The 12,495-nt window shown below is 42.8% G+C and overlaps 1 protein-coding gene across 1 annotated transcript in view; it reads left to right on the forward strand.

Annotated features, from left to right (window-relative positions):
* The window catches only part of LOC137281587 (matrix metalloproteinase-24-like), an 86,837-nt gene that overhangs the window by 48,027 nt on the left and 26,315 nt on the right, over positions 1-12,495 (forward strand). The window contains exon 3 of the mRNA XM_067812917.1: positions 5,577-5,684. Within this exon, the coding sequence (XP_067669018.1) occupies positions 5,577-5,684 (108 nt within the window). The remainder of the gene's footprint in view (positions 1-5,576; positions 5,685-12,495) is intronic.

Below are 12,495 nucleotides of genomic sequence, written 5' to 3' on the forward strand. Positions count from 1 at the left end.
GAATTCCAGGAATACTTCAAGTATCACGTTTCTTCCAGAGTTAATTAAAATGTTTTCAAGCGTAATGTTTTCTCATTATCTCATCAGGCCAAAAGATGAATAATGTTGCAATTTAAAAAAAAAATGTTTCACCTGTCATAGTAATTACACAAGCAGATAGGCGCCCTGATTAGGCTTCCGGTGTGTGTTGGTGGAATCGGCATAAAAATACTGCACTTATTGTGGATATTCCTCTCTCGGTCTCGGTCTCGCAAAACAACCTCACTCTGTGACTGTCGTAAGCCTTTGTTAAAGTAATGAGCTAAACTAACTCTTAGTCTCTGAAAATTTTGAATGTAACAAATAATTCCATTGTAATTGAAAAGTAGTCAGTGGAGACCAGGGCTTCAGAACCTGGAGAAATCTAAAGTGGCATCGCTTGAGGCTTTAGCATTACAGGGAGCGCTAGGCTCCAGGTACAATAACATGATTCAGGGACTGTGAGACAGACTGGTATAGACGTTACAAACCAGCTGTTACTAAACTAGGGCCAAGTGATGCCGCCTTTGTCTGTTCACAATTTATACTCTAGTAAGGCCCTTGCTTTTCCGCATACGTCCCATCTGCCAGTCGATTATGGTCTTCATATTTTCGCCCTCTTGGCCCCAGTGACGACCTATCCTGTTGTTACAATACTGTGGTAAGGCCCTTGGGGTTCCCTTTGACATCTCCTCTTTCAGTTAACAAATATTGTCCGTAAATAGATACAAACCATCGGGCCGTAATCCCCAGCAAACGTTTATCATCAGACACTTCACCAACGGGCGTCATTCACAGCAAGTGACAATGAGACACATCATCTGTACAGTTCCATTACTCGACACAGCAGTTTAATTTGTCGAATCAGCGATTTCCTCGAGAGAAGCCGTGTGAGATAACTACACAAGAAATGCCAGAAGCATCAATCAACTGCAGACGTTCACCAACAGCTGTCTCTGCAGATGCCATTGCTAGTGAAACCAGCCTCTTTATACAAATCACTGTTTTGTTATAAAGACAATTTGCACATGCTGTAGTGAGATTCTTTGTAGCTTGGCGTATGAGCAGGTAAACCAGATGTTGCATTAACTACCGTTTTTCACACAACACCCTCCCCCCTTCCCTCCGCTGCATCCTCTCATACATTCCCGTCCTCTACCATTCCAGCTCCCCCAACCTTACCCCCACTCAACATATGGCGTCAGACTCGCGTGGTTCCTCTAAGACAACGCGATCAAACTACTTATGTATTGTAAATACTGCAGAACTACAAACGGCTGTCTGAACATCCCTTGGAAACATCCTCAAGGAGGACCTTGCCCAGACAACAGCATGTCTCAGTGCCTAACCCTATCCTCCGACACACAGCTTGTGAACTAACAGTCAGAAGATATCTTTATGAAACAAACAGAGTAACGTCCTGCAGTGCTCTGGCAAAAAAGGTTGAACTTGAATTAAAGTAAAGAGTAACTCCTGTGAGACTGGGAGAGTTTTTCAATTAATGTCCCACCTGATCATTCCTCCACGCTTATCGTCACTTCGCGCTCAACTTTGATCCAAATGAGATGTGATTTTTCTCATTTTTATTGATTTTAACTCGCAAATGCGCAGATGTACAGGTTTCCGTGTTTTTATTTAATTTTTAGTTGTAAAGATTCAAATCGCAAAGTTTTCCTTCAAACGTCAAGCAATCCATCAGAGGTAATTTATATGCATGCTGAGTTTCGTGTGTGTTATCTCATCATTGCTGACATTCTTCAGTCTGGTGATAGTTCTGGTTCGTCCGTAAGATGAACACTTTCCAGCTCTGATGATGAACACTTTCAAGCTCTGATGATGAACATTTTCAAGTTCTGATGATGAACACTTTCAAGCTCTGATGATGAACACTTTCAAGCTCTGATGATGAACAATTTCAAGTTCTGATGATGAACACTTTCAAGCCCTGATGATGTCTGACCGATGTCTTCCTGTCATCTTACTCTACGTGATGTCCTCCAGACAGACACTACTCATATCTGAGTTATGTTTAATTTATGCACAGGTGGCATTTAGATGCGTATAAATGGGTGATCCCTTGATTGTGTCTGAGCTGTAAAAGAATGAAATTTGTACAGATAATGTCTGATTCCTGACGTAAATGAAATGTGTGTGACTGAGGTCAAGACGATATGTCTAGATGATGTATGATTGATGACCAGACAGTGTGTGAATGATGTCCAGATGATGTATGATTGATGTCCAGACGGTGTGTGAATGATGTCCAGATGGTGTGTGAATGATGTCCAGATGATGTATGATTGATGTCCAGACGGTGTATGAATGATGTCCAGATGGTGTGTGAATGATGTCCAGATGATGTATGATTGATGTCCAGACGGTGTATGAATGATGTCCAGACAGTGTGTGAATGATGTCCAGATGATGTATGATTGATGTCCAGACGGTGTGTGAATGATGTCCAGATGATGTATGATTGATGTCCAGACAGTGTATGAATGATGTCCAGACGGTGTGTGACTGATGTCCAGACAGTGTGTGAATGATGTCCAGACGGTGTGTGACTGATGTCCAGACGGTGTGTGTGAATGATGTCCAGATGATGTATGATTGTGTGATGTCCAGATGGTGTGTGAATGATGTCCAGATGATGTATGATTGATGTCCAGACGGTGTGTGAATGATGTCCAGATGGTGTGTGAATGATGTCCAGATGATGTATGATTGATGTCCAGACGGTGTATGAATGATGTCCAGACGGTGTATGAATGATGTCCAGACGGTGTGTGACTGATGTCCAGACAGTGTGTGAATGATGTCCAGATGGTGCGTGACTGATGTCCAGACGGTGTGTGAATGATGTCCAGATGATGTATGATTGTGTGATGTCCAGATGGTGTGTGATTAATTTCCAAATGATGTGTGGCTGATGTCCAGATGGTATGTGATGTTGTGTGATTGATGTCCACAAGGTGTGTACCTGATGTTAAGAAAGCCCAGGGGGTGTGATTGATGTCCAGAAGGTGTGTGACCGATTTCCAGAAGGTGTGTGACATGTCCAGAAGGTATGTGACTGAAGTCTATATCTCATGTGTCCTATGTCCAGATGATGTCCAGGAAGTTTCTGATCGTCTCAAAATGCCCCAAAACACCAACCTATACGCCAGTAAGACCACTAAAGTGAAACTATCTCGCCACCTGTCTTAACACCAACACCATCCTGAACACACTAAGTTTTATGCCAACCTACCATCCTTAACATCAACCAAACCACCAGCCTTTCACTCCAACCGTAACGCTGAAAGCTATAGGTCTCCTCGCTTTCTCTAATACAGGCCATATCAAATATTAAGCTTCTCATCTTTATACAACTCTGAGCACTAACGTGTGAGTCGACAGATCCTCATAAGGACATGTACATTAATGAATCTGGCAATCCACATTGACGCCTCGGAGTTAAAATGTAGTTGAAGTCTTCACCACAAATATTGATCCTGATGAACTACAAAAAATCCCTCGGTTATAATTAACGTTCTCACTGCTTCGTTCCCTACCACAGCATCGTCTACCACGGCCCTGGGAGCAGTTTTGTCGTGAAATAGGATGTTATGTAATACACGCACCATAAGTGCTGCTCCTCTTCTACTCATTCACTGTCTGTGGAGGGGTGAGAAGGGATTAAGGACAAACACTGGGACATGTACGCTAGAAATGATAGTTGCTTTGCAACAGAATTCTTAAATTAGCTTTCGTGTTTGTTGTCTTTTGAAGACGTTTCTTCTTGAACGATGCTGCAGTGCGGACATAGGTTCTGCTGCGAGTGAAGTCGTTTGCGTTGTGGCTCATAATTGGGTAAATATTGACGACGGGTAAACAGAAGATGCACCATCATTAGAGTCAAGTGTTCGTCTCTCGCATTAGGGGCGTCGTGGTGGACTATCGGTTAATTGTGTTGGCTCGCTACATGGAAGTTAGATAGCGTAGTGCGAACCACACTTGGGTATCTGCCGTCCTGGTATTGATGTTTAGCTGTGTGAAAAGATGTTCTGGGACTCATTTTCTCACGTACACGATCCCCACACATTAACACTTAACACTTTCGTAACACAATTACAATAACACTTGCACATTCTCTCACGGCCAGATTAACACTTACATTTTAGCACCCACTTACATCAACACTTAAACAATCTTACATAGTAACCAAGTGGTTACGTGACTGTTGGACCACTCACCAGTCACGCTCATATCCTCACAGACTGTTGGACCACTCACCAGTCAAGCTCATATCCTCACAGACTGTTGGACCACTCCTCAGTGACGCTCATGTCCTCATAGACTGTTGAATCACTCCTCAGTGACGCTCATATCCTCATAGACTGATGGTCCACTCACCAGACTCACTCCTGTCCTCACAGACCGCTGGACCACTCACAGGTCTCGCTTGTGTCTTCACAGTCTCTCAACACTCACTCTCATGCTGTTATTTGTTATCAATGTGACTGTGTGGTTGTTGCTTGTTATCAATGTGACTATGTGGTTGTTGTTTGTTATCAGTGTGACTATGTGGTTGTTGCTTGTTATCAATGTGACTATGTGGTTGTTGCTTGTTATCAATGTGACTATGTGGTTGTTGCTTGTTATCAATGTGACTGTGTGGTTGTTGTTTGTTATCAATGTGACTGTGGTTGTTGTTTGTTATCAGTGTGACTATGTGGTTGTTGCTTGTTATCAATGTGACTGTGTGGTTGTTGCTTGTTATCAATGTGACTGTGTGGTTGTTGCTTGCTATCAATGTGACTGTGTGGTTGTTGCTTGTTATCAATGTGACTATGTGGTTGTTGCTTGTTATCAATGTGACTGTGTGGTTGTTGTTTGTTATCAATGTGACTGTGGTTGTTGTTTGTTATCAGTGTGACTATGTGGTTGTTGCTTGTTATCAATGTGACTGTGTGGTTGTTGCTTGTTATCAATGTGACTGTGTGGTTGTTGCTTGCTATCAATGTGACTGTGTGGTTGTTGCTTGTTATCAATGTGACTATGTGGTTGTTGCTTGTTATCAATGTGACTGTGTGGATGTTGCTTGTTATCAATGTGACTGTGTGGTTGTTTGTTATCAGTGTGACTATGTGGTTGTTGTTTGTTATCAATGTGACTGTGTGGTTGTTGCTTGTTATCAATGTGACTGTGTGGTTGTTGCTTGTTATCAATGTGACTGTGTGGTTGTTGCTTGTTATCAACGTGACTATGTGGTTGTTGCTTGTTATCAGCATGGCTATGTGGTTGTTGCTTGTTATCAGTGTGACCAGGTGGTTGTCACTTGTTATCAATGTGACCCTGTAGTTGTTGCTTTTTTGTTATCGACCACGTGGTTGTTCTTTGTTGTCGTTGTGATCACGTGACACCACACAGCTGTTGTGACGTTTTTTACCGCTTATCGTGAACATATGTGAACATGTGATTGCTATTCGTTGCCGATGAGTCCACGTGACCGTTTCAGATGTGGCCATATGTCTCTTGTTAACTGAAGGTGTGATCACGTGAATTTGTTGTTGCAGGTGTAATGGACAAGGTGACAAAGGATACAATGAGCCTGCCTCGATGTGGTAACAGGGATAAATATGTCATGAGTCAAGGTGCCAGAAGGAAACGCTATACCTTACAAGGTGAATTATTTCACGTTCAAAATATGTTACATCCTAAGAGATAATATCTCTAGAGCTTCAGGTCATTTCTCTATTTCAGAATCCTCTATGATCAATGTTCTTTTTAAGCAACATTCATGAAAGTAACTTAATCTAAAAGTTACTGTCTCTGAATATTTATGTAATTTTGGTAGTAACAAAGTAACTCATATAAATTATAAAGGAGTCCCAGGAGACCGCAGATTTAGAACCTGAGTCAGTCTAGACTTGCTTCATTTAAGGCTTTTGCATTATAGAGTCGGCTTGGTAGTATGGAAAATAAAGTGGTTCAGGGACTGTGACACAGACACAGACCCAGGCTGCTCTACTGCTTGACATTAAGAATCCCATTAACATATCACAAACAGTTAACTTCATTTGCATTCTCACACCCTTTGCTTTTAATGAACCTTACAGTTAACACCATTTCGGTTAACGTCACATTGTTGTAATGCCGTTTGACGTTAGATGGATGTTGTTGGATGCCAGACAAAGACTCACAGAATCCAATACCAAAATATAAGGTGCTTGTTTAACTTGGCGTGCAGGTGTCGTCCAGATCTATGGCACTGGGATAGGGATATGCACAACGCAGAATCTAAAAAAAAACATGTCCAGATTTTTTACATTAAACCAACTGCTTTAATGACGTGTATTTATGCTGTGTCAGCATAATTGGGCGGAAGTGACGCTGCAAGAAGTACGCGTTGCCTGAAGCGCTTCCTTCTCTCATCGATCGCCTGGTGGAGCAAAGGGACGATGGGAGGAGCTGCCCTCCAAAGTTTCCGTTAATGAGATAAGCTCCTTTGAAACCACATTTAAGTCGTGTTCATAAAACAGGTCTGCTGGCCTCGTGTGTGATATCCGTTTACGACTTCGGCTTTGTGTCGTGTTTTGGTGAAACCTTGAGACCTCGTGTTAACGTTTGTATCAAATCTCAGAGAATATTGCCTCGTCGTATTTTTATACAGAGCATTGATTTACGTCATAATGATTCGAGAACTACCAGTTACGCCTTATTCTCGGTTTTCCCGAAGGTGTCTGTTACTCGTAGTGGTTTGTGTAAGAATGGCATGCCTCGTGGTAACAGGTTCGCGTGCCACTGATTACGTTGTTAAACAAGTCCACCTGTCTCTGAAGACGTTGGTAACATATTCCTCCGTGAAGAATTGCTCATGTTACGTATTCGTTTGTCACTGAAGACGTTGGCAGATAGTTCATCCGTCACGGATGACGTTAGTGACATATTGATTTGTCACGAACGATGTTGGTTTACAGAATAATCCTTTGTGGGGGATGTGTGTAAGACATTCATCTGTCACTGATGACAGTGGTAACATATTCATCTGCCACGGATGACGTTGGTTATAGATTTAATCTGTCACGGAAGCCATTGATTACAGACTGATTCATGTGTTATGGAAGACGTTAGTTACAGATTCAACCGACACCTATGACATTGCTTACAGAAGTAATCTGTCACGGAAGACTTTTGCTTACGTATTCATCTGTCACTGATGGCACAGGTGACTTTACTTACAGATTCATATGTCACTGATGGCACAGGTGACTTTACTTACAGATTCATATGTCACGGATGACATTAGTTACGGGTATGACCTGTCACGGGCGACTCTGATAACGAATTCATTTGTAAATGATGACACTGGTAACAGATTCGTCTGTAACTAGTAAGGCTGATAACTTCTTCACTATCTCTTATGTCGGTCGTAACAGATTGATCATTTGCTGATTAAGCTGGTGGCTGATTGATTCAACTGTATATGTGGAGTGAGTGAGTTGAGTTTTACGCCACACTCAGCAGTATTCCAGCTATATGGCGGCGGTCTCTAAGCAATCGACTCTAGACCAGACAATCCAGTGATCAACAGCATGAGCATTGGTCTGCACAAATGGGAACCTATGACGTGTCAACCAAGTCAGCGAGCCAGACAACCCAATCCAGTTAGTCGCCTCTTACGACAAGCATAGCCGCCTTTTAAGGCAAAATGTGTGGCTGGTTGCCTGTTCTACCCGGGACCTTCATCGGTCTGTATATAAGGACGCTGGCTGATGTTAAAATCACAGATCACATGCAGCAACTGTTCGAATAATGGTGCCATCCGCCAGCGATGTTGTAACGACAGCACATTCAACCACCACTGATGACGTTTTCAAAAGGCCGAGCAGTTAAACTTTACGTTGGCACCTGACTGATCCGCTAATACTGACGCAGGCGAGAATGGTATACTTCTAAAAACAGCTGCCATTTCCACCGACAGATCTGATACGAAGGAAACAACTAACAAATCCGTCGGAACAGTCAATATGAGTCTACCAGACTGAATATAATGGGAACAAGATCCTGTGTCTAAAAAGTATCCCATTATACATTTATGCAATTTTTGGAAAAGTTGAAATTGTACTTTTCCGATCAAACCACAGAGCATTTCCTTTAATTATCCATTTCACATGCAATCGGGCACCGTGTTTGTGTGATACAATGTCAGTATTCTGTGGACCCTATCTCTAAAGAGGAACTGTTTGCGGGCAGCATTATATCAGTGACGAAATGTAAAACTGTGAATGGCACAAGCAACTACTGGGAACAATTCTTAACGAGCACCTGATGGTGATTTGCCCTGAGCCCTGACAAAAAATGCATATGGATTTCATTCTTCCATGTACCATTGAGTACAGTGTTTGGAAATGGGTTCAAAATTCCCTCAAATTATTCTTATTTCCTGGAGATTGAAACTCGAGGCTATATGGATTACAACAAGGTCACGTGACCTTTTTGTCCTTAATTTTGCATCTGTCAAGCATTCAAACACGTGCATTCGTGTATTTTGAAGCAATCCCGAGTGTTGAGACCCCGTGTACATTTACCGATCTCCTTGTAACATCTCACAACGGGTCATGTGGGCCGGTTGTGAGGAAGTGAGAGAAGAGGCTTTAGCACTGCCATTAGCAATAATTCAAGAAATCAATTGTAGAAGGTACCTCTGTAGTTGGTTGGTTGAATTGGTCTGGCGTAAAGATGGTACTTGGATGTGTAGTCTGGTACTTGAATTGGTCTGGCTCGTGGATGGTACTTTGATGGGTAGTCTAGCCTGGCATATAGATGATACTTGGATGTGTAGTCTGGTACTTGAATTGGCCTGGCTCGTGGATGGTGCTTGGATGAGTAGTCTAGTCTGACTTATAGATGGTACTTGGATGGGTAGTCTGGAATTGCTCTGGCTTAAAAACTGGATGTGTGGTCTGGCCATGCATATACATGTAGATGGAATTTGGTAGCGCAGCTGGCTTGTAGACGGTACTTGGATGGGCAGTCTGCCTTATAGGTGGTACCTGGATGGGCGGTCTGCCTTATAGATGGTACTTGGATGGGCGGTCTGCTTATAGATGGTGGCTGAAATGGTCTGGCGTAAAATTGGTACTTGAATTGGTGGTCTGGCTTATAGATAGTTCATGGATGGGTGGTCTGGCTTATAGATAGTTCATGGATGGGTGGTCTGGCTTATAGATAGTTCATGGATGGGTGGTCTGGCTTATACATAGTTCATGCGTGGGTGGTCTGGCCTATAGATAGTTCATGGATGGTTTCCTGGCTTATAGATAGTTCATGGATGGCTGGACTGGATAATGCATAGTTCATGGATGGGTGGTCTGGAATATAGGTGATACTTGCATGGGTGACGTGGGGTGTGCATGGTGTCCTCATGACTTGCACAGCTTTATATCGCACCTGGAAGGGTGGCCTCGTACATAGTAATTGGACGTGTGGCCAAGTTATGACTAATGTCTGGCCTTCTCTGTTAAGTGGTACTTGGTAAGTGGGTCTGTGGTGGACGGTACTTGAATGGCTCATCTTGCGTATGGATGGCTCACAGATGGTGTCTTGACCGCCTTGACCATTTCCAGATGCTACTTGGAAGGATGGGTTTGCTCTTGTAAGGTGATTCTATGTTTGGAATGGCGTATATAGTTGGCGTCCACTTGGGAACTGGCTTATAGATAATAATTGGATTGGTGATATGAGAAGATTGTACACAGCCATCGTTCTGGATATGATCAAACTACCATATTGATTTCCTTTTCCCTTGAATCGTTTCAAGCGCGATTGAAGCTCCTGCATATGTGATAGCAACTTTTGCATACGTGATAGCATAACCCTGGCATACAACACCGACGTTAGTCGATCTTCAAAGACAACAAAGGGATTTCGCCAGCATCATTGAAGTCGGGACATCAGAAAGACGGATCGCATTCACCCACTCGCTTCACATTCTGTCTTTCTTTGCGGTGCACAACATAAATGCATCCCACAACAGACCATTTTCCCAACGTGGATGGTGAGGTGACCGAGATTGCTTTCATGTCCGCCTAAGACGTTGTTTGGGATCTCATGGGACCAGGTGGCTGGGGCTATGTTGTATTTAAGTAAGCTGCCTTGGATGGCTTCTGTTTTTCAGACGATCTGTTTGAGTCTACGTCTGTTGTGCTCACGAAAGTGAGTAAGCAGATTGTCCGTCCGATTTCCCTATCGCTATACTTTCCACCTGTGAAATCGTCTCTTTACTGAACAGAAAAAGCATCTCTGGAGTTTTCTCAAGTTTTTTTTTAAATAGAAGTCATAAACATGAAGGCTTACTTTATGAGATTTCATTTTCTTTTCATTGCGTTTCTTTTGCCGTTCAGTATATATATCATATCAGGGTTCAGCCATGATGTTGTCAATGATCCTTTTTGACATTCATGGCTCTACGCCTTACACGTCTCCGTCTCTGACTTAAGGCTCAAGACAAGAGTGAGTGAGTATGGCTTTACGCCGCTATTCCAACGACATCTCGAAGAGGGACATCAGATCGAAATAAGAACTGAGGGAAGGTGGAGTACCCTTTCAAGGAGTCTCACGTCACCTATCGCTACACCATCACCGTCACCATTCCCCACAGTGGGTAGTATTGGTTGACATGGGTTTTCTCCCTTGAATTAGGAAATACAAAACAGGTGAAATCGGTCTGATCCACGCTGCAGAGTTACTGATAAACAAGCTGTACCTTAGGTTATCACCTGAAGGTGAAGGTCACGGGGTAGAATAGGCCTTCAGCAACCTACGCTTGCCATAAAAGGCGGCTATGCTTGTCGTAAGAGGCTCGCTGACTTGGTTGACACATGTCATCGTTTCCTAATTGCGCAGATCGATGCTCATGCTGTTGCTCAGTGGATTGTCTGGTTTAGACTCGATTATTTACAGACCGCTGCCATATAGCTAGAATATTGCGGCGTAAAACTAAACTAACTCACTCAGACTATACACAGAGTATTTGACTGAAAATACGTTTCTGTATATTGTTAACTTACGGACGAGCGCAGTCCGTTTTTGACACACATACATCGCAAAATCCCAACAAACTGATATCATTCAAAATAAGAACAACAGTAATAATCCATTGGAGCGGATGATGAGCCTTAACAGCCTGAATGTGCCCGGATCACCCAAACTCTCACTGTAGCATATGATTTTTAATAATCAAAACATAATCACCATTAGTAACGTGTGTTTGTGTTCGTTAGATGTCACGCCCAAAGTGCAGTGTTACTCGCAAATGATTGTCAGCTCAGATGGAAGTACACTCTTACAACTTAAGCTTTTTGTTAAGGGCTAGTTAACAGACTATATCACATGTTCCCACTCTGACGGCACATGCAGTGACGTCATAAAGCTAGTGATGACGCCATGTGCCTTGTGATAAATTGCAAACACTATCCTGGGATAATTGTACATGAAATGAATAATCTTCAGTACGGACTACAGGGAATCACAAATCAAACTGAAAGAGTCACGTCACTGTAAACGTCTTTCTTTGATAGCCGTTAACACGTGTTCGTCTGGCCGCTCACATCAAGCGGTATCTCTCTCTCAGCCAGCCTGTCAATACAAACATCAAATATTCAAAACCCCCACTATGCCATGTTTCATACGCTACTCTCGTGGTGTCTCGCGAGACCCGGTCAGTGCACGATCAATTAAAGGTCGAGGCCATAGGTTCGAGGAGAACAACACATGTTATTGTTTACGTTTGAGGGTTCTCCTTGTACACACCTGATGTGAATGAACTGTGCCTTTCATCTTTCTTTCATTACGTGTCCATAAAAGGGAAGCTGTTACCAAGTAGCAAGTACATTGAACTGTAACTGTGAGTTTATAGTGAAATCTTCGCTTGTGTTTCGGGGCGGAAAAGTAGCGTACGAGACCCAGGTTCGATTTCTCACGCGTCCCACGGGTTCCCAAAGTGTTGAGCCCATTTCTGATGTCCTCCGCTGTTATTGCTGCAATATTATAAAAGCTCTGTAAAACTAAACTGAGTGACTCACTTGTTTTTAGGTCTGCGAGCGAAACGTTTTTGTCAAACCCCACCCTTTGTATTCTTCCCCGGAACGCATGATACTTTGGATTAAAATTTTATGAGACTGGGTAGTTTTGAAATAATTTCGTATAATTATATCGGTTTAACTGTCCTCGTCTGTCTCTATAACATCTACACAAGAGTGCGTGAGTTTAGTTTTACGCCGCACGCCGCAATATTCCAGCTAAAGGGTGGCTGTATGTAAACATTCGATTCTGAACCAGAAAATCAATATATTGAATACCGTTCTGTGCAGCTGGGATAGGATGACATGTGCCACCCAATCCCGTTATTTGCCTCTTACGACATGCATGGGTCACTGGAGACCAATTCCACCCCGGATCGTTACTGGTCAGATATCTCTTGAAATGCGTTGG

The sequence above is a fragment of the Haliotis asinina genome, chromosome 4 (assembly GCF_037392515.1).
Source record: "Haliotis asinina isolate JCU_RB_2024 chromosome 4, JCU_Hal_asi_v2, whole genome shotgun sequence".
In the NCBI taxonomy this organism is placed as follows: Eukaryota; Metazoa; Mollusca; class Gastropoda; order Lepetellida; family Haliotidae; genus Haliotis; species Haliotis asinina.